Source organism: Mastomys coucha, unplaced genomic scaffold (assembly GCF_008632895.1).
Source record: "Mastomys coucha isolate ucsf_1 unplaced genomic scaffold, UCSF_Mcou_1 pScaffold6, whole genome shotgun sequence".
NCBI classification, from domain to species: domain Eukaryota; kingdom Metazoa; phylum Chordata; class Mammalia; order Rodentia; family Muridae; genus Mastomys; species Mastomys coucha.
In genome coordinates this window covers 131,108,983-131,132,608 of record NW_022196912.1, presented here as the reverse complement: position 1 = coordinate 131,132,608, position 23,626 = coordinate 131,108,983, and the positions used below count along the sequence as shown (strand labels likewise).

General features: G+C 38.7%; 1 protein-coding gene and 1 long non-coding RNA gene across 4 annotated transcripts in view; one reads left to right on the top strand and one right to left on the bottom strand.

Moving 5' to 3' along the window:
- LOC116080948 overlaps positions 1-17,861 on the bottom strand; it is a 71,991-nt gene extending 54,130 nt beyond the window's left edge. The window contains exon 1 of the long non-coding RNA XR_004114690.1: positions 17,824-17,861. This is a non-coding gene — a long non-coding RNA (uncharacterized LOC116080948). The remainder of the gene's footprint in view (positions 1-17,823) is intronic.
- Positions 1-23,626, top strand: part of Sp4 (Sp4 transcription factor) — a 72,206-nt gene that overhangs the window by 28,194 nt on the left and 20,386 nt on the right. For all 3 annotated transcript variants that reach the window (XM_031357652.1, XM_031357651.1, XM_031357650.1), the window contains exons 4-5: positions 13,836-14,064; positions 21,106-21,305. In XM_031357652.1, coding sequence (XP_031213512.1) covers positions 13,836-14,064; positions 21,106-21,305 — 429 coding nt within the window. The remainder of the gene's footprint in view (positions 1-13,835; positions 14,065-21,105; positions 21,306-23,626) is intronic.

The following is a 23,626-nucleotide window of genomic DNA, read 5'->3' as shown; positions in this document are numbered from 1 at the left end:
GGAAGGGTAAGCCAGCCTAAATATAGCTATCTCCTGAGAGGCTCTGACAGTATCTGACTGACACATCTTGTTCTTTATATGGGTTCTGGGGACTGAACTTGGGTCATTGGGCTTGCACAGCTAGCAGTTTTTACCTGCTGAGCTATTTCCACAGTTCCATTTTGCATTTTTTGATAAATTAGTGTCAATCATCTTATAAACAGAGATAAGTGGAGGAAAAGTTGGTGTGGAAGGTCAGTAAATTATAATGAAAAATTAAGTCTCTTGGGAGATGACTCGGTAAAGTGCTTGTCTGGCAAAGATGAGAACTGAGTTCAGATCTCTGTCACCCATGTGACATGATTATTCTTCTGGGCATGGGCATGGTCATTCTTCTATAACTCTAGGACTGGGGAATGAAGACAAAACCAGGCAGTCTTGCCAGTCAACAAGCTCCAGGTTCAGTGAGAGATCTGTTTCAATAGTTAAAGTATAGAGTGGTTAAAGAGACACCTGACATGGACCTTTGTATGCACACACATGTGTACAGCACACTTGGGCATGCACACACATTCAATACACACCCCAAAATGATTAGAGAGTAGAGTATGCTATATAAATTGTTTTGTTCTTTGCTTTTTTGGGGCTGGGGCACCCAGAATATTAAAAGATAAATATATGCAAGAGTAGTGGTAGGGCTTTATGCATTTTATATTGTTGGATCATTATGTAAACAGGGATTTATGGTTGGCTTTCTGAATTTCAAAGAACAAATGAAGATAATGAGGCCTAAGAAATGGTTTCATGTAGACACTTAAGATTGCTCATATCCTTGAATAGGTAAAAATTTGTAATTATGTTGAAAGGTAGGATTAGGTTAAACTGATATGTTCTTCATTTGATGCTTAAATAGGTTTTAACTTAGTGAGAAGGGGCATTAAATCTTTTCCAGTGAAAATCTTGCTTACACCATATCTTGGCCTATTCTTCTAGAATTGTATATTGCCTTCTCAGGTACCTGAAATTTCCTTAATGAGAAAACTTTTTTTCCCTCCTTCCTTCCTTCCCTCCCTCTCTCACTCCCTCTTTTTCTTCTTTCCTTTCTTTCTCTCTTTGAATTCGAGTGCTTTTAACAAAACATTAAGTAAAAGTAAACAATCTAGAAAAATTTGTATATTTAGCATTGGTCTGATGACCTGGAAAATCTATAGCCGAAGCTAGACTCAGTGATTTTCTTTTTCTTAATTGGATTAGATAAAATGCTTAGCAAGTTTTGTTGTTGTTTTTTATCATCTAGTCTGGGTATGTTTGTTTTGTTAGGGGGAAACTCAGTGTTTTTTTGAATCTCCTACTCCACATGTCTATAATGTGAGAGGCACTTTTACTAAGGCTATAGTTCAGTGGGTAAAGTGCTTATGTCTGCAGGAAGACCTGAATGCTATCCCCAGAACTTATGTTAAAGCCAGAAGTGATGGCATCCAATCATGAGCCCAGAATGGGGAGGCAGAAGAAGAGGGTCCCTGGGACTTGATGACCAGCTAGCCTAGCTTTCCTGGTTAGCCCCAGGCATATGAAAGAACTGGACTTCAGAAACAGGTGGAGGGCTCCTGAAGATGAACACCTGAGGTTGGCTTCTGACCTGTACATGCACACAGATAAACATGCACACAGGTATGCAACAATCAAAAAAATATTTCATTAATAATGTATATCTGCTTTTGAGTATGAGTTTTGTAACTGCTAATAAAAGTTACATTACATAATTATATTTTTCTTGTGCTTTTATTTTTTTTATACTGAAACAGTATATATTCACATGGACTGCTGTACAAGATGGTTTTAAAGTTCTTTATAATTAAAACTATAACAGTTTGTATATAACATCAATCTGGTAGCATCCTCTGAAAGAACTTAAAGACTTCAGATTTCTATATCTCTTTCGTTTTAGATACATGTAACATTCAATACAGTGCTGATGAAATAATAAGAAATCTGTATGCATTTAGTACAAATGTAATCCTTACTCCCTCATTCCTATTCTTCTGGTCTTCCCTCCCCCGTCTCCCCTCTCTTGTTACTTCTCCTTTCATATCATGTGTTGTTGTCCTCTTCTCTCCCTAGTCTATCCTCCTCTGCCACCTCACAGTCCTCTTTCTAGTTTCCTGGCTTTTCCCCATACTTTATCCCACTTGAGGCACTCGGGGGTAGGGAAGAGGGAGAGAGAGACAGGAGAGAAAGAGAATATACATATATATATTCTATATGTAATATAGATATATTACATATGTGTAAGGTGTATATATATGAATGTATGTATATATTCTATATTCTACATATTATATATCTATATGTATTCTATATAGAATACATATAATATAGAGTATATATATATATATATATATTCCATAAAGGTTAAGAATTTTAAGCCAAACCTTCAGCTATTGAAATAGGGTGATAGAACACACTTCAGAAAAGTTTCAAGACAGAAAGAAGGTGATGCCTTGGGACTGACACAAAAAGCCTTTGCAGTAATTGGTTTTATTCATTTAGTAAATAGCTGTTGAGCTTGTTAGGTGCCAGGTACTGTAGCACCTACAGAACCTAATGTGAAAGAACTGTATAAAATATATATGTTCAGTGAGGGACATTGGAGGCTTGAAATCCTAGTTATATATGTTAGCTGTAGTGTGATAATGCATTTAAATACAAGAACCTTGTCCAGTGAGGACTTCAGAGTCCTCCTGTGAAGATGAAACTTGTGAAGAAGCTTCCTCCAAGGGGGGCTGTCTGCAGGCACCTGACTTGAAAGGGAAGTAATACTGTGCATATAGATCTCTTGTGTCTCCAGACCTGAAATAATATTCCTAGTTCCCAAGGAAAGAATGTACCTATCTTAAAAATAATGCACAGAGGCTGGAGAGATGGCTCAGCAGTTCAGAGCGCCGACTGCTTTTCTGAAGGTCATGAGTTCAAATCCTAGCAACCACATGATGGTTCAAAACCATCTGTAATGAGATCTGATGCCCTCTCCTTGAGTATCTGAAGACAGCTACAGTGAGTGAGTGGGGCTGGAGCAAGACAAAAAATGTGTCTTGAAGACAGCTACAGTGTACTTACATATAATAAATAAATAAATAAATCTTAAAAAAAAAGAATGCACAGCTCTAGATTCAGGCTAATTTAAGTTTATATCTGTTTTTACTACTCATAGTAGTAAATTTGAGAAGTTTAGATAGCTGCCCTATGTTTTAGAAGAGAACATGTAATGCCTAAGTATAAAATAAGTTTCATTATTCCAATTTAGTCAATTCAGTAAGCATAAGTGAATTATATGGCAGCTTTTCTCTGGATTGGATAATGGTGACATACCTTTAACAATGTCCCCCTTCTCTAACCCAGAAAACACTTAAGCTGATTAAGACTCCTCTTGTTTATCCTCCAACCCTAAAGGGAACTGTGGTTTGTTGATCTAGAAATGGCTACATAAGCCAGGCTGACCTTGAATTTATGATTCTCCTACCTCAGCTTCACCACTGCTTGAATTACAGATGTGTGCCACCATGCTGGGTTCTTGAAGGATTTTTTTACTATTTAACTCTTCACTCTTTAAAACTTTAATCCCTAGCAGCATTCTGCACTGAGGTTAGACTTTTAAATATTCTCTTCATTGTTTTGTATTGTAAATCACTTTCTTGTGTCTTGTGTACATTGTTTTATTGTGCACACTGTGAGAAGTTTGAGTTTATTATCCTTACAGGTAAATGTTTTAAGTCAGATTCTGTTTATTTTTACTTTGCTAGAAGCATTAAACATCATATATAAGCAGGAACTCAGGATGGTTTTGAATGGATAACTCTTACTTGTATACTGCATTCTTGTGTTCATTAGTTTTCCATTACTACAAAAATGCCTGAAATAGTGAAATTACAAACAAAAAAAAATCCACTAAAATAAGTCATAGTTGTGGAGGTTTCACTCCCTTGCCTTTAGGGGTGGAGAGAATGCAGTACATCTCCACTGAACGTTATGCAAAGCCGTTTACCCCAGGGACACAGACAGAAAGACAGAAAAGCCAAGATCCATAACCTTCCAGGGACACTGCCCTGCCCCATTAAAAGCTCCTGCTAGGTCCCACTTAAAGTTCCCACCATTTCCCAGCAGCACCAAGGTGGTACTAAGCCCTTAGCTGAGTCTTCAGGGGCCCCATTTTAGATGCAACCATAGCTTTTCTCATGCAGAGATGTAGAAATCACAATGTCTGTTATTAACATCTGTACTATATGAATTTTATGGCTTCCCATTTATTGCAATTGACATTTCTCTGGAGTTTTTATTGTATTCTAGACATTGTAGTATGTATTCTAAGTAAATATGCTTTATCTCAGCTGATTCTTCTTCTGCCCAGATCTCAAAAGAAGAAACAATACAGGGAATTACAATTCTCAGAGAGGAGTGCTTAGCCCAAAGACTGTTGAGTCTAGAAATACAGTTACACTGTGATTACTTAGTATCTCATTATTGGTTTTCAAATTGTACATGACCCACAGTTTGTAAATAGTCCTGGAAGTCATTTGTTATTCATTCACTTAAATACAGAGGTAGCTTAGCTATTCCTTAATTTTCTCAGGCTGTAGTTTACCTTAGGAAAACCTTACACAAAGCAAAGTTGCTTTGTAGCTAAGAAGCGTGATATCCAGACCCCTTATTGGACTTGGATATGAAATGTGCTCTAAGAGGACTCATGTATTGAAGGATTGGTTCTCAACTTGGATCATCAAGTTGCTAATAACTTAATTTGTGGGATCATCCACTGATGAATTCATACTGAATGAGCTGTTAGGGGGTGGGGCCTGGCTGGAGAATTGGAATAATAAGGCATGCTTTTGACAGGCAAGTCTTTTTGAGTAATTAGTTTAGTGGCACACATGAAGGCAAGAAGCTAGCTTGCTATAGTGAGTTCTCTTTACCATGAGGGTCTTGTGGATTGAATTAAATTGTCAGGCCTATAGAAAAACACCTTTACTCCCTGAGCTATCGCAACAGTCTTTGACAGATATCTCTTATTCCTGTCCTCTTCCTGTAACTTGATCTCAATATCTGTCATTAGTGAATGGCTTTCTTCTACCACGTCTGTTTGTGGTGACATTAGGCATTACTACAGGCCCAGAAACATGGACAAGTGACCATGAACTGAAACTCCAAAACTCTGAGCTAGAGTAAATTGTTCCTCTGAAGTTGTGATTTCAGGGGTTTACCACTGTGACACAAGAGACTGACAAACCCTAGTTGCCATTTTGTGTGCTTTACTCCTTCTGTACCACAGGGTTTGTCTAAGTCTTTGAAAATGCTTTAATCCAGTCACTTATAACTAACTGATATGGGAATCATACAGTGTACCATATGTAACTTCTCAGTTGTTCTCTTTAACCCGTGGTTGATTGTAGTGCTATAATTGAGAGCATAAACATTGAAGTTGTAGTGAATAGTTTAAGACTGAGATATTGGGTTAGGAGAATGTGTCAGAGTCCTAAAGAAAAGGAAGCAAGAGTCACTAAAGGAAATAACATCTCACTGAATGTAGAGATGAAAGCAGAGTAGAAGATGAACCCAAGAGCAGATGCTATCGGGCAAGTGTGTACTGTGGTAAAAATGACTTCAGGGGTGAGCTAGACATGCAATAGGGATGTTGCAAGGGTCAAAACTGATAAAAAGGTGATAGGATCTGCATGTCCAAGCAATTGGGAGGAGAATGTGGACAAATGGAAGAAGTAGTCTCAAGGTGGCCAATGGACCAACATAAGGAATTTGTATGGTAAGGTGATGATGGCCTCTGAAGTTGGCTTTTTCATATCTGCTTTGTGAACTTAGATATTTTCCATACCATTTAAAAACTTTAATTTTCAAATCTTAACATAGGGACAACAATAATAAGTCTATTGGAATGTTAGTTTATAAAACATCTGGTAAAGTTCTTAACTATACTGTAGGTATTAAATGATAGCTTCTGTTATGGGGGATGGAAAAAATGAAGGGGAGTCAGGAAAGACTTCTAGATTTTTTTTATTTGGACATTTAAAAGAGCTAGATTGATTTATCTAGGCTTTAGACAGATTGCCTCTGAGGAATCTGTTTGGGAATGCTTCCTGGCATACGACAGTGACAGCATGACACTCCCAGGAGAAGTCTGAGTGGAAGACATAGAATGGGAAGCACTTGCTTACACATGATTGTATGAGAGCAGATGAGATCACCCTCACAAGTGCTCAGCTTGAGAAGCCAGCATCCTAGGACAGCGTTGTACTGTGGAAGGCTGGAGAAGCAGAAGCCAGCATCCGAGGGCAGCGGTGTACTGTGGAAGGCTGGAGAAGCAGCCTGGAAAGGGTAGTGAGAGTAAGTGGTGAGAATGCAGTGAGATCAGTAAAGCACAGGATCACTTGGGAGCAGTGACCAGGGGTTAAGGTAAGATTAAGTTGAAGATTATCTTTAGGTTTACTAACAAATGAGTTGTCAGTTACTTCTGTCATGATATTTAGCAGTGATGGGAGACATGCCTAATGCTAATAGTTTAAAAAGCAAATGACTGATGAAGAATAATGAAAACAGATAAATCTGTAAGAATGTGGGTGTAAATGCTGGCTAAAAATGAGAGAGGAGGGAGACATTTCTAACAGAGTTGGAAGCCCAGGAAGTACAGCATCAAGGGCGGGATGATGAGTAGCCACACGGGCAGCAGAGCAGCCTTGTAATGTGTTAACTTAGAAGAAGTTCTGCTGACCAGAAATGAAGTCCACGTGGTGCAGTATTTCACATGCACATGACTGTAACCATTGACAGTGAGCATGGAAGTTTTGTCTTCAGAATAGTACCCTTTGAACAGTTTTGGTTGTATTCTACTACTCACGCCCCATCCCCTGCTGCCTCCTGGAAGGGTCTGTACAGACTGGCAGACACAAATTAGCAAGATCATAATAATGATCCTGATAATAGAAAAGATAAATGCAATGGTTATTATGCAGCAGCACCTTCTCATTTGTAAAGATTTCATTTTTAATTATCTTGGGGTCCAGGGATTGCATACCTGAGTGTGGTACCTTCAGAAGCAAGAACAGAGCATTTGGATCCTATGGGATTGGAGTACTGACATACATGCTGAGAACTGAACTCTATTTACAGAAACAGCATAACCACTGAGCCATCTCTTTGGCCTACAGTAGTACCCTTTAACTCCATGGTTATTGGATGCCATAGGTTTTGGAGTGAAAGTAGCCTGAATTGAGCTTTCTGACTTGTACCTGTATTCTTAATACTCAGATGAGAGGTTGAGGCAGATGGATCATGATCTTGTGAGATTAGTTCAAGAAATCAAGAAGTGGGAGCAGCCAAAATGATACATTGTACTTATGAATGTGAATATAAGGCAGTAGGACTATCATTGACCAAAATGGGGCATTTAAGCTTTATTTAAATGCTATAAATAATTAGCCACCTGATTGAGTGGCTCTGTGTTAGGTACTGTTCCTGGTGCTAGAGATGGGAAAATTAGTATAACTTACCTGCTTTTTGGCAGGTAGAGTGATAGAGCAGGACACCAGTGTCTTCCTCTGGCTTCCACACTTGTGCTATGTGTGTGCACACACCAAATGCAAAACAAATAGGATGAAAAATCAGGGACAAAACTAGGAAATGATTAAGACAGAGGAACTATTTCAGACATAGGAATAAGAATTGCATTTCTGAAGAGAGGCAGTTTGAACTGAAACTGGAACATCACTAAAGAATCAACCATCCAAAAATCTAGAAGCAAAGGCAACCCTGCTCGATCTGGAGAGCATGTGCAAAAGCCCTGGAAAGAAGAAGAACACTAGTTTGTTTGGGACAGAAGAATAAGGAACAGACTGAGCCAGGGAAAGACTGAAACAAGATGAGGTCTTGTGGCTCATAAGGGCCTTACATGTCTTGCTGTAGAGTTTGGTAGCTTACCAGTAGTAGAAATGAAGGTAGCATATTGAACTTGAGTTGGTCAGGAAATCACATCCAGATGAAGGTTGTTACCAGACTTAACTGTAAGTCCAACTAAGCCATGCTTTATATTATTTATCAAAATATTTAGTCAAGTTGTGGAGTTTGTGAGCGATATGGTGAAGGACTCTTAAGGATTCTAGGATCTACAAACAAGTTTTAAAATAATGAATGTCATGTTAGATATCATAACCTGAAAGGTGTGACCTGTTGTTGTGTGAATGATAGCTGGACATTTGTGGTTAGAATATCTCATGACTTCAGGGGATGTAAAGAATGCTTCCCATATTGAACTGTTTGTACCTCCTTGGGTACCATGCTGTAAGGATTTTGTACAGCATCTGTTCAGACTGTACTCTGTTCCCACCCCTGTTTGTTTCCTTGATTTTATCCCTGTGATTAATTAATTTGCCATACATACTTAAAGGATCTTTTTTCTTTCTTTTTTTATGATGGTCAGTTACAAAAGTAGCTTTTTTTTAAAAGATATTTTCTTTATTTACATTTCAAATGTTATCCCCTTTTCTGGTTTCCCCTCCAAAAACTCCCTATCGCATCCTCCCTCCCCCTGCTCACCAACCCACCCAATCCCACTTCCTTGTCCTGGCATTCCCCTATACTGGGGCATCAAGCCTTCTCAAGACCAAAGGCCCCTCCTCACATTGATGTCCAGCAAGGTCATCCTCTGCTACATATGCACCTGGTGCCCTAGGTCCCTCCATGTGTATTCTTTGGTTGGTAGTTTAGTCCCTGGGAGCTCTGGAATACTGGTTAGTTCATATTGTTGTTCGTCCTATGGGACTGCAAACCCCTTCAGCTCCTTGGGTTCCTTCTCTACCTCTTCCATTGGAGACATTGTTCTCAGTCCAATGGATTGCTGTGAGCATCCACTTCTGTATTAGTCAGACACTGGCAGAGGCTCTTAGGAGTCAGCTATATCAGGCTCCTATCAGTAAGCACTTGTTGGCATCCACAATAGTGTCTGGGTTAGGTAACTATATATGGGATAGATCCCTCAGTGGGACAGTCACTGGATGGCCTTTCCTTCAGTTTCTGCCCCAAACTTTGTCTCTGTATTTCCCACCATGGGTATTTTGATCCCCCTTCTAAAAAGGACCGAAGTATCCACACTGTGGTCTTCCTTCTTCTTGAGCTTCATGTGGACTGCGAATTGTATCTTGGGTATTTCAAGCTTCTGGGTTAATATCCACTTATCAGTGAGTGCATGCCATATGTGTTCTTTTGTGATTGGGTTACCTCACTCAGGATGATATTCTCCAGATCCATCCATTTGCCTACGAATTTCATGAATTCATTGTTTTTAATAGCTGAGTGGTACTCCATTGTGGAAGTGTACCACATTTTCTGTATCTATTCCTCTGTTGAGGGACATCTGGGTTCTTTCCAGCTTCTGGCTATTATAAATAATGCTGCTATGAACATGGTGGAACATGTGTTCTTATTACATGTTGGAGCATCTTCTGGGTATATGCCCAGGAGTGGTATTGCTGGGTCCTCAGGTAGGATGTCCAATTTTCTCAGAAACCACCAAACTGATTTCCAGAGTGGTTGTAGCAGCTTGCAACCCCACTAGCAATGGAGGAGTGTTCCTCTTTCTCCACAACCTCACCAGCATCTGCTGTCAACTGAGTTTTTGATCTTAGACATTCTGACTGGTGTGAGGTGGAATCACAGGGTTGTTTTGATTTCCATTTCCCTGATGACTAAGGATGTTGAACATTTCTTTAGGCGCTTCTCAGCCATTCGGTATTCCTCAGTTGAGAATTCTTTGTTTAGCTCTGCATCACATTTTTAAATAGGGTTATTTGGTTCTCTGGAGTCTTAACTTCTTCAGTTATTTGTATATATTGGATATTAGCCCTCTATTGGATTTAGGGTTGGTAAAGGTCTTTTCCCAATCTGTTGGTTCCCATGTTGTCCTGTTGACAGTGTCCTTTGCCTTACAGAAGCTTTGTAATTTTATGAGGTCTCATTTGTCAATTGATCTTAGAGCATAAACTATTGGTACTCTGTTCAGGAAATTTTCCCCTGTGCCTATGTACCCGAGGCTCTTCCCCACTTTCTTTTGTATTAGTTTGAGTGTATCTGGTTTTATGTAGAGGTCCTTATTCCACTTGGACTTGAGCTTTGTACAAGGAGATAAGAATGGATCAATTTGCATTCTGCTACATGCTAACTGCCAGTTGAGCCAGCATCATTTGTTGAAAATGCTGTCTTTTTTCCCCTGGATGGTTTTAGCTCCTTTGTCAAAGATCAAGTGACCATAGTTGTGTGGGTTCATTTCTAGGTCCTCAATTCTATTCCATTGATCTACCTGCCTGTTTTTATCACTATTGCAGTTTTTATCACTATTGCTCTATAGTACAGCTTGAGTTCAGGGATGGTGATTCCCATAGTTGTTCTTTTATTTTTGAGAATAGTTTTTGCTATCCTGGGTTTTTTGTTATTCCAGATGAATTTGACAATTGCTCTTTCTAACTATGAAGAATTGAGTTGAAATTTTGATGGGGATTGCATTGAATATGTAGATTGATTTCAGCAAGAATACCATTTTTACTTTATTAATCCTGCCAGTCCACAAGCATGGGAGATCTTTGAATCATCTTAGGTCTTCTTTGATTTCTTCCTTCAGAGACTTGAAGTTCTTGTCATACAGATCTTTCATTTATTTGATTAGAGTCACACCAAGATACTTCTTATTGTTTGTGACTATTGTAAAGGGTGTCGTTTTCCTAATTTCTTTCTCAGCCTGTTTATCCTTTGAGTATAGGAAGGCTACTGGTTTGTTTGAGTTAATTTTATGTCCAGCTACTTTGCTGAAGTTGTTTATCAGCTATAGAAGTTCTGGTAGAGTTTTTGGGGTCACTTAAGTATACTATTATATCATCTGCAAAGAGTGATAACTTGACTTCTTCCTTGCCAATTCATATCCCTTTGACCTCCTTTTGTTGTCAATTGCTCTAGCTAGAACTTCAAGTACTATATTGAATAGATAGGGAGAGAGAGGGCAGCCTTGTCTGTCGCTGATTTTAGTGGGATTCAAGTTTCTCTCCATTTAGTTTGATGTTGGCTACTGGTTTGCTGTATATTGCTTTTACTGTTTAGGTATGGGCCTTGAATTCCTGATCTTTCCAAGACTTTTAGCATGAAGGGATGTTGAATTTTGTCAAATGCTTTTTCAGCATCTAATGAAATGATCATGTGGTTTTTTCCTTTGAGTTTGTTTATGTAGTGAATTACATTGATGGATTTCCGTTTATTAAACCATCCCTGCATCCCTGGGATGATGCCTACTTGATTGTAGTGAATAATCATTTTGATGTGTTCTTGGATTCGGTTGGTAAGAATTTTATTGAATATTTTTGCATCAATATTCATAAAGGAAGTTGGTCTGAAGTTCTCTTTCTTTGGTCTTTGTGTGGTTTTAGTATTAAAGGATCTTTTATGGAACATTTCAAACTTGTAAATACACAGGGTACATTAAGGCATAGTAATTATACATTGTACTTGTATATTGGTTTACAATAAAAATTTTACCTATGAAAAACCAACTTGATTATTAGAAGTGTGTCCTCCTCCCATTTTTGAGGGTTGGAGGCCAGCAGTGGAGATTGAATGTTAGCCTTTGTGCATTGGGAAGCAAGCCTTTTACTACTGAGCTCCAGCCCCAGAAATAGTGTGTGTAGAGGGGTGAGCAGATAGACAGACAGGGAGATACCCTGCAATGCTGGCTTGCCTGGAAATTTCAAAGAGCTCTGCCTACCTAATACTGAGATTAAAGGTATGCACTACAGTACTTGGCAGAAGTGATTTTTATAGTTGATAAGATGTATGAATTTTAGGGAGGCCAGGGTGAGTGCTTTGCAATAAGAACCAGAGTCTCCAAGTATTCAGTGATGAGTTCACAGCTGGGGTCACTTCACTTACCATAGGTGCTGATTCAGAGGTAAACACACTGAACTTTCTGAAACCCTTCCTAACAAAATACATATTTTCCATTCAACATACTTCATCTTCAGGTTCAATCCTAAGAGTTAACCAACTTAGAAATAAAGTATTTTGGGCAGTGGATGCAGTATATCTCATCTGCTAAAATTTTTGTTTGTCATTTTTGTTTTTGAGACATGGATTCACTATAGAGCCTTGGCTTTCCTGGAACTCACTGTGTAGACCAGGCTAGCCTTCAATTCAAAGAGCTCTACCTACCTCTGCCTCCTGAGGGCTGTGGTGAAAGGTGTATGCTACGACAACCACTAACATCTGAGGTTTGTTTTGTTTTGTTTTGTTTTAAAGAATAAAATATTACAACTTTTACATCGGTTGTATTAGATGATAGAGGTAGACTAGTGATGGTTTAAATTCATGGGAGGATGTTGTGTATAGGTACTATGCAGAGCTATGCCATTTTGAGCTTCTGTAGATGATAGCATATGGTGATAGAAAGGGGAGTGACCAAGCCAGCTCAGTCAGTCAGCGTGGTCTCAAGGGAGGCCCGAGGATTGAAAAGAAAAAGACAATTAGCATTATAACATGACTCCAGCCATTTCTGAAGCTGAAGCGGATTTATTTTTCTACAGCCTCCTTTTATACCATTCTAAGTATGTGCAAAAAATAAGGTCAGTCTAGATCAAGGAACAAGGCAATAAATGAAAAGTCAAGGAACAAACAAGGCAATAAACAAAGTTCCAGGATCAATAGTTCTAGGGGCTTATCAGGATATCTAAGATAAAAGGAACGCCACACATTCCTTAGCTAAATTTGCCTTGAGCTTTGTATTAGGGCTTAATTGTTTCTAACTGAGAAATATCGATAATATTTAACCCTTCTGATAGCTATTTTTTATTCCTGTATTTTCTTCTTTGGTTTGTTTTTTTGAGACAGTTTCTCTGTGTAGCCCTGGCTGTCCTAGAACTTGATCTGTAGACCAGGCTGGCCTTGAACTCAGCGATCTGCCTGCCCCTGCTTACTAGTGCTGAGATTAAAGATGTGCACCATCACCACCTTTATTCCTGTATTTTCTTGCCACTTGAACTATGTTGTTGATTGGAAATTATAATAAATAGTAATTGTGGCCGCCTGCAACCACACATACAAATGGTTTTCTGGAATGGGATTCAGGGCCTGAAAAAATTAAGGGTATCAGAAATGCGAGAAGGGGTTTGAAAAAATGAGACCAACGCATGGTGTGCTTTCAGTCCGCCATCATTAATGAATTCTTGTTACAAGCCAACAGGTAGATAAAACAAAACCCCTCCCCCAAGTCCGTCAACAACTTGGCCCAATCGGCAGCTTCATCTTCAGTCTCTGGAGGCGGGACTTCTGGTGTAACAGGAACTTGGAGAGAGGCGTGACTATTAGCAGGAGGTTGGAGGGAGGCGTGGTTATATGTGGCAAGGCGGGGTCTGGCAGAATCAGCCCTCAGGTGTAGGAGGGTCACAAGTAATGATGGTTTATGTTTTTATGCGCGCGCGTGCGTGCGTGCGTGCGTGCGTGCGTGCGTGTGTGTGTGTGTGTGTGTGTGTGTGTGTGTGTGTGTGTGTGGTGTGTGTGTGTGTGTGTGTTTATATCCACCCAGGCATCAGTATTTCAGAAATCTCAAGAGTTCTCACAGGATTTCATTCAGGTTATTATGTTTACATAGAATCCCAGCAGCTACATAAATACCATATCATTAAGCCTTTTGCTTTTTGTGTATTGTTTAAAAAAAACCAAAAACTAATGTTTTAAAGCTTTAAAATGTGCACAAGGATTTTTTTCATCATTATTTTAGAAACAGAAAACATTTCAGTGTTTTGCTTTTCTGTCTTTTGTTTTAGGTCAGCAGCAAGGACAGGATGGAGTGAAAGTCCAGCAAGCTACTATAGCTCCTGTAACGGTGGCAGTTGGAGGGATCGCTAATGCCACGATAGGTGCTGTTAGTCCCGAGCAGCTCACACAAGTGCATTTGCAGCAAGGCCAGCAGACCTCTGATGCAGAGGTGCAGCCTGGCAAGAGGCTCCGAAGAGTTGCCTGCTCGTGTCCTAACTGTAGGGAAGGAGAAGGAAGGTAACTGCTGTTTTCACCCTGACCCTGGAGTTAAAGCAGTCCTGGCCACTTCCTCTAAGCCTTGGAGCCTCCTGAGCTTTCTCTGTGAGAAGCTGGAATGCAGTGTTACACAGGAGATTAAGTTAGGCTGTTTGAGGCACAGTCCTCTGCTTGTGCATTGTATAATTTTTTAATAAATGAATTTCCCCTTCACTTACTAGATAAAAGCTTTGAACACCTCTTGATTTCAGACTCATTGCTGTGCCATGCTGTCTCCCTGTTTGTCATATATACAGTGCAGTAGTTTGGAATATACTCACAGTCACACAGATGTTACCACAGGCTGTTTTAAGCTACTTTGTCATTTTCAAAAAGGCCTGGCCCCCAAACTCCTCAGCTCTAGTGAATTGATGTCTGTATTTATAGGTTTTCCTGTACTGGACATTCCATACAAATGGAATCATACAGTATTTGAATTTTTGTGAGGGCCCCTAGTCAATGCTTCATTTCTTTTTGTAGACAAATAATATTCCATTATATGGAATATTTTGTGTGTCTGTGTGTATAGATAGATATATACATACACACACACACACACACATATATAGATAGAGAGAGACAGAGAGAAAGAGGTAGGTGGGGGGGGGGGCAGGCAGTGTACTTGTTTATCCCATCACTGGATACACAGCTAAACTCTTTCCTTATTGACCATTATTAGTAATGCTACTGTTTGTGTGTATATAAATGTTTATGCAGATGTGCGTGTGTGCATGCCTGCAGATACAGAGTTAGATGTTGCCTGGTAACTATTTAACCATTTAAGAAACTGCCACACTGTGATTGCACTATTCTGTGTTCCCATCAGCATTGTATGAAGAAGGTTCCAATTTCTCCATAGATGCTAGACAGTGTGATTACCTGATTGCTTATGTTTTTTTAAGTCAGTTAATAATAAATCTGAAAGTGCTGTCACAGTGTGATTTTTGATTGAAATTTTCTTAGTGATTAGTGATATTAATCATCTTTTTGTGTGGTTTTGATTGTGTATCTTTGGAGAATTGTGTATTTAGATAATTTTTCTGTCTTTAATTGAATAGTAGTTCTTCATATATTCAGGGTATAAGATCACATCAGTACATGATTTGGAGATCCTAGTTGTTTCCTAGTATTTAGGATGGTCATATACTGTCAAGATTGTGATTGTGTTTTTCAAAGCACAAAGTCTTTTGAAAGTCTAATTTTTTGTTTGTTTCTTCTCCTTGGTTGCTTTTGCTTTTGATGTCATATTGAAGACTTCATTGCCAAATCTAATGAATGTTCATAGTTGTTTTGTTTTTGAGTTTTACGGATTTTATTCTGAAATTTAGATAGGATAATACATGGTTTCTTTTTAAAATGTGTTATGAAGGAAGCGGGGACCCAGCATCATTTACTGAAGTTTCTTTTCCTGGTGAATGCTCTTTGGTTCCCATTTCTCAAAATTGCGTTAAGTGTTTAACAACACTGGGGATTCTGTGTGAGTTTTAGCATTAGCTTGTCAGTTTCTACAGAGAAGCAAGATGGTATCCTGATAGGAATTAAGGTAAAACTACAGGTCAGTTTGGGGGATAGTGACAATTTAATAATATTGAGTCTTCAGATCCATATAAAAGGAACATTTTTCTGTTTAGATTTTTGATGTTTTGTTTCATTAGTATTTTGTGGTTTTTAAAAAAAGAGTGTATGTTTAGTATATGTTCAGTGTATTCCTGTTAAATCTTCTTGATGTTATTATAAATGAAGCCTCCTCTGCCCCAATTTCAAGTGTACAGAATTACATTGGCTTTGGGGTATTGAGCTTACATTGTAGAATATTGCTGAATTATCCCTTCTTGTGGTATAGATAATGATTACTTAAGATTTTTACATCTACTGGGCTGGAGAGATGCCTCTGCAGTTATGAGCACTGGCAGCCAGATGATTCTGGTTCAAGTCCCAGCACCCATGTGATGGTTTACATTTGTCTCTAACACTATTTCCAGGAATCAAATGCCCTCTTTTGGCCTCTGTAGGAACTTGCACACACATATGTGGTACACAGACATGTGTGCAGGCAAAGCACTCACCCATAAAAGTAAGATTTCTATAAGCCAAAAATGTACATTGGGAAAAAAAGACTACGTCTTCAACAAATGGTGCTGGTCAGATTGGATAGCTGCATGTAAAAGAATGGAAATAGGTCCGTACTCATCATGCTATACAAAATTCAACTCCAAATGGATCAAGAACCTCAACATAAGACTTTATATATATACTAAAATCTGACAGAAGGGAAAGAAGAGAAGTGTCTTTAGTTCAGTGGCACAGGAGAAAACTTTCTGAACAGAATACAGATAACATAGGCACTAAGACCAACAATTACTAAGTGGGATCTCTGGGTTAGAGAGATGGTATACTTCCAGAGGACTTAGACTTAATTCTCAGCACCCACATGGCAGCTTACACCTGTCAGTAATTCTAGTTCCAGGGGATCCAGTACCCTCTTCTGGACTTCATAGGTAGCCGTCTTGCAAGAGGTATATAGACAAGGACACACAAATAAAATAAAATAATTATAGAAATAAATGGGGCCTTGTAAAACTGCAAACCTGTGTTGCAAAAGACACTCATCATTTGGACAATTTACCAACTACGCATCCTATAAAGTTTTGATATCTGGAATATATAAAGAAGTGAAAAAACCAAACAAACAAAAACTGGAACATCAAGAAAACAACCCAGTTAAAAAGGAGGTACGGAACTATACAGAGAGTTTTTAAAAGATGAAGCTCAAATGGCTAAGAAACACTTTTTAAAATGCTTTAGCCATTAAGAAAATTAAAATCACTCTAAGATTTCATCTTATCTTAGTTAGAGTGTCCAAGATAAATAAAACAAATAAATAAATAAAACAAATGTCACAGTTCACACTAGTGAGGATACAGGGAAAGTAGAACACCTATTCATTGCTGGTGGGAGTGAAAACTGTACAGCCATTATGGAAAACAATATGGAAATTCCTCAGGAAGCTGTGAATTGATCCACTTCAAGATTCAGCTGTACCACTTTTGAGCATATACACAAAAGACTCTCCACTGTACTACAGGGACACTTGCTCATTCATGTTTATTGCTGCTTGATTTGTAATCACCAGAAGTTGGGAACCGTCCAGATGAATGGATAGTGAAAACGTGGTACATGTACACAGAGGACTATTATTGAACTGTCAAGAAAAACAAAATTTGTAGGTAAATGGATGGAATTAAAAAAAAAAAAACAAAGCAAAACAACAACAAAACTATGTTGAGTAAAGTAACAAAGGTCCAAAAGACAAATATCATATGTTCTTTCTTATATGTGGATGTTAGCTTTTAAGCTTTCAAAATATATGCCACCATCTGAATAACTAGGGAGGTTACCTAGTAAGGGACTGGGATTGGTGTGGGGAAGATCTTCCAAGGAAGGGAAGATATAAATACAGCTATGAGAGTTAAAGGGGCAACTAAAATAGGATTAAATAGGGAAAAATGGGAGAGAAGAGTGAATGAGGGAAAATGGAGAGCTAGAACTAATAATAAAGGCCATTTGAAAAAACCCAAGGAATCCTGCTACTGGAGAAGCTTCCTAAATATATACGTATAGGAAAGGAACTTAAATGGAGTCACTAAATAATAGAGAAGACAGTGCCCCAAGCAAACATCTTACGTCACTAAGTAAACCTTTGGTTCCAGAACAGGTACATACCAGCATTCACATACTCACATCTTGTTGAATCCTTAACCAGTGGTGTCCCATGGAACCTGCCAAACATTTACAGACTGTTGCCAAGGTTCTCCACTTCTTAATTCTAAGGTTCTATCTCTGAAGAGAATACTTATGTCATAAAGTACATAAAAGTCAAACTGGTACCTAATTAGAAGCTTTGCTCCTACTAATTAGCGTTCATGGTTCTGGAGGATATTCTGTATGATGTAAGAGAAAGTAACCCAGCTGCAAACCCTATAACCTGCTTGCAAGACATTCTGATACAGTAGTGGCACAAATGTTATGGGAACAATTAACCACTTTTAAAATTTGGATTCAAGGCCTTCTTCATGAGATGAAACCTATACCTGAAGCTGATAAAGTGAAACTAGCTAGGTCTTGGATCTAGAGGAAAACCTACTTCCTCTGCTAAAGGAACATAGGAATGAAATGACTCCTAATGGCATACTCCTGTATATAGGCTAGTACCTCACCCAGTTCTCATCAGAGACGCGTCTTGCAGTAGGAAGGAATGAACACAGATCCATAACTGGACATTGTGCAGACTGAGAACATGCGGTCCTATATGGTCCTATATGGGATGTCTTCATCAAACTTCAAGGCTTGCACAGGTTCAAGTTAGATGGGGTCCTAGCACTGACAGGAGGAAGTGGACATGAATGAGGTTCAGTCCGTAACCAAGAAGCTATTTGCAATTGATACCCACTAGCAATGAAAAAAAATCAAGTTGTGTCTAATAAAGTGTCACTGGGTTTATCAGCCATACTCCAGGGCAGTCTCCGTCCCCAAGAATAGTTGGACAAACAAACAAACCCCTCTATGTGTGGGAGGGGAGCTTTTTATTTCATTTTGCCTTGTGACAATTTTTGCCTTGTTGGTCTTTTGCCGGGTTGTTCTGACTTTAATTTCTGTGGTTTAGTTTTCTTTTGAAAAAGAAACAATATAAAGTTGCTTGGAGATACATTTATAGTATCCAATATTTTGGTTTTACTTCTTATTCCACTCTGGAGAATTTTTGGTGTTTTTTTTTTTTCTTTCAGGGTAGGGGAACAGATCATCTTGTTTCTCACTGTTTACATAAAACTTTAGCTCTAGAACCCTGGACCAAGTTGAGGAAGCTCCCTTTTATTGTCTCCTTTTTTTTTTTTCCTTGTTTTGATCATAAAGGGTTTTTATGCCTAACACTTTATTGCACTTATTATAATAATTGTGAGCTTTAAAAAAATCTGTATAGTTGTTACAAGTCAAAGGATTTTTGCATATGTATGGTAAAACCCTCCTGGTTATGGTTTATAATTCTCTTTATAGGTGACTGGAATTTTGTCTGCTGCCCTCTTTCTTCCCAATCCTTTCCCCTCCCTCTCTCTGCCAGCCTCTTTTACCTTATACATCTCTGCCTCTGGGGAATGCTGGCATCATAAGCATGTGCCACACACTGCTTAGTTTGCCAGTGTTGAGAATTCTCTTCATCTGTGTTCATGAGGTGCTAGTCTCTACTTTACTTGTATATTGGCCTTAAAGTGAATTGGGAAGTGTTCCCTGCAGTTTTCTTTTTTGAGCAAGCTTTGAAAAGCTTGAAAAGTTCACACACACACACACACACACACACACACACACCTACACACACACACACACATACCCCACACACAGTGAGCAGGAGGTGGTTATAATAGTACAAACCTTTATCCCAGTGCTTATATCCAAACTCTGGGTAGCAGAGGCAGTAGGTTCTCTTTTAGGCCAACCTGGTCTACTTCGTGAGTTCCAGGACAGTCAGGGCTATAGAGTGAGACCTTGTCTCAAAACAAGCAAAAAAAATTATACATAGGGGAAAGGGATTTCACCAGTAAAGCTATTGGACTCTAGGCTTTGTATTTTTTTTCTGACTGATTCTTTTTGTTACAGATTTACTTTGATTGACCATTTGTCTTTGCTTGTTTGATTTATCAGTTTTTCAAATTTTCTGTTTAAGAACGTGCCTGCCTAAGAGGTTGGTGATGCTTAATGCTTCTCTGAGATCCTTTTTATTTTCATGAGATTGATAATGATTTTTATTTGGGAGGGAGGTAATTGAGTCTTTTTGTGTAGGTTAGTTTAGCTGAAACTTTATCATTTTGCTGACTTATGAGAGCATATGTTTTTCTGGTCTCAAAACACAATCTCGCTTTCTACCCTTGCTTCTTTCCACAGATTCACCAACCTGTGGTTTTGCCTTATCTCAAGTAACACTGTATCTTTCCCTCAGGTGCCTTTGCAACAGTTGTTTCCTTTTAAAAACAAGCCCTTCAGTTAAACTTCAGCTTTCTTGCAGATGGTCAGTTTCTTTGAGATTGGAGTTCATTCTAGCTAGATTTTTTTTGAGTTTGTAAGTGGGAAGTGGGGTAGAATGGTGTCCTGATGTAACAGCTGAGTGAGTACTTGGAGGGATAACAGGCTCCCGTTTTCTTAACCTTGCCTCTTCCAGCTCGGTAGCTCTAATTTATGAGCTGTGCATGAAGGTCAGGAAACACCTGGGCCATATCATTTTCATCATGTCACAATTACTGCAGAGCTCAGTGACTTGGGCACTGGGTGCCTTTTATCCACTCTCAACTGGAGCTCAGCCTCAGCAACAGGCAGTAGAATGAGAAGCATTGTGCCCTGCCCTTCTCTGGAAGATAGCTAGCTGGAGGCTGGAGGGGAGGAAGCACTCTATGTTCATGGCTGTATTGCTCTCTAACTCTCCTTTGTCATGGAGCTGGAAGGGAAGAAAGGGAGTTAGTCTTAGATCTATAGACTCACTCTGATGTTACATACTTTAGATTTCAGAGTGAATAGATAGATTTATACTTTATTAGTTTTGCTGGGAGGGGTACATGGAATTCCTACTCACACTGACCTGCTAAAAGTGAATCTTGGTATCCTATATTTTTAACTGAGGACACTAGAGGTTTGTTTTCTTTCCTAGGTGTGGGTAGCATGCCTACAATTCCAACAATAGGGAGGATGGGACAGGGAGATTGTGAGTTTGAGGATAACCTCAACATTATAGCTAGTTCAGGCAGTCTGAGCTATGTCATAGACATAAATTCTGAAGCTTACCACATGTTCATAGAAGTTTTTATATAGTACATGACCATATTTGATTTTTTTTCCTTAGTGAAAAAATTCCTCATGTGTTTCTTTGTGTTCAGATGTACTCAGAAAAGCATTTTCTAATCATGTAGATGGCCTACCTGTGTTCTTGGCACAGATAGAAGCTGAGTTTGGGGTATAATGATATTGGTTTTGTTCTGTTAGGGGCAGCAGTGAACCAGGAAAGAAGAAGCAGCATGTTTGCCACATTGAAGGGTGTGGGAAAGTATATGGCAAGACCTCTCACCTCCGAGCACATCTCCGATGGCACACTGGAGAAAGGCCTTTCATATGCAACTGGATGTTTTGTGGCAAAAGATTCACAAGGAGCGATGAGCTTCAGAGACACAGAAGGACCCACACAGGTTAGTTGATTTGTTTTGGGGGAGAGAGATACTACTTAGTTTTCAAGTGCTTAGTGAAAGTTGCACTGCTGAATGTCAAAACGTCTTGCCTTTTTCCCGACATACATTTATTTTACTTCTTCAATTTTATCACATTTCTAATGACCCGGAATTTTTTCCTTTTGCTTTATAAGATGTTAAATCCATACTCTGTTTTTCTAAAGCTTATATATATTTTTCCTAAAGTTTATATATTCATTATATATAATATATGTAAGAAGATAATTAAATTATGATTGTAAGGATTTTTCCAGTGCAAGGGCATCTTGGCAATTGGGAGCCAAGGAATACCACAAAAGTCATACCACATAACAAATGTCACACAAGAGACTTACTTGGAAGAATAGAATGGTAGCTGCCTCTTAAATAGCAGAGGGCTGGGTGAAGGGGAGGGGTTTTAGAGGGTTTGGAGCATGTGTAGTGAGCTGGTGGAAAAGTATAGCATGCCTGGTTGATTTTTTTTTTTTTTTAAATGGCCTGTATCACCAAGTCATGAGTAAAGATTTTCAAGCCTCAGGAACTCCATGTCAAGTCAGGGCAGGGAGTATTTCTCTAGCCCTGATCCCTACAATGATATTAGTGACTCTATTTTGCCTTTTCAAACCCAGGAAGTGTCAAATATAATATAACAAATTTTGTTACTTTTAGTGAATCAACTCACTAAGGAAGTCTGTACCAAAGTCATCAGCCACCATCAGTCTATGGTTTGGCTTCTAGTATATTTCTAAACCCATGCATATTATATGTGGGTATACATAGGAAGTAGATTTTTGTACAGGCCATGAAATATTGTATGATACCATCTACATACTTTTACTCAAGTATACTATGCATGTGTGTTTCTATTTTTAGAGATGGGCATTCTGTCAATGTTTATCGCACTGATCATTTTGCACAGTTGTTGGTTATTGGGGGGTTGTTTGCTGTCACCAGCTTTGTTGCTCTGAAGTATTAGACATATATAAGGGGCAAGAGTATTAATCACAAAGAATGTGTGTTTGGTAGTAGAGTCTCTAAAGTGACTCCTTAACATTTCTGCTTGACTAGTGCTGATCAGAAGTTCCATTCATGTGCTCTCACTGCTGTAGTGCTGGGCTTCAGAAGTTTGTGTCTGCCTAAAACTGGATTTTCGTGATGCTCCGTGAGATCAAGCATCTTCTTATGTGTGTTGTTTATTTTATTTCTTAGTCATTGTACTTCTCATTTTTCCTCTGGATTGTTTCTCAGTCATGTAATTAAAAAAAAATTTAAAGTCTAAGATATTTTGAAGTTATTTAAAACTTTTTTTTAACAGCTTTGAGTTTTTTGTTTGAGCCTTCAATATTATGCAAAGGGGTGATTTTGTTCTTCTTCCGCCTCCTCTTCTTCCTCTTCCTCTTCTTTTTTCTTGTCTCGAATAATGAATTGAAGCTACAAATTGTTTCATATGAAAAGCCAGTTTCTGACTAATGTACTCATCTGACTAATTTATAGTAACATTTCTCTCAAACTGTCCTCTATAACTGTGCCTTAATTTCTTGGTCCCTTGTTACTAAGCTCTCTCTGTTCCATTTGACCATTCATACACCAGTACCATCCAGTTTTACTTACTATAAACTATTAAGTCTCAGCAACTGGTGAAAGCACATTCAGGCACTCTTCTCCTGCTTAGAGTGTGCCTGGTGCTTACTGAGTGAATGTTGAGTTATTAGTGAACTTACACAAGCTGTGGTATATGTTGAAGACACAGGAGTCCTAGAACTGGCCTTTCTTACGAGCTGGGGTTTCTTGGGCATTTGAATGTGTTCCTTCATTTGGTGCTAAAGCAGCACCATGAGATAGAAACACGCTCCATACTGCACATTAGAAAATAGTCTCAGGCGGCTAGGGATGATGGTCAGCGAGAAAGACCCTGTGCTCCAGCCCCAGCACCACAAGTTGTTAAATGAGTTACAAACACAGAATGACCTGCTTTGGCAACCCAAATGAATATTAGCACATTACTCTGTCCAGGAAGTTAGCATTATAAAACACCTATGATTTTTGGTTTTTAAGAGTTTTTAAATTTTTTAATATGATATGAGAAGATTGAGTATCTGTTCCCTGGATTTGCAGGGGGAAAGGTTAAAGAAGCCAAGAAAAATTGCCATTTATTTGACTCGAAACTTGGCATTATGATTGAATTGCTTTGTTTGAAAAAAAAAATGATAGGTTTTAAAATCTTTTTTTTTCCAGTATAATTTTTTTTTATTTTAGATATTTTCTTTATTTACATGCGAATTTCTCCATTCCCAGTTTCCCCT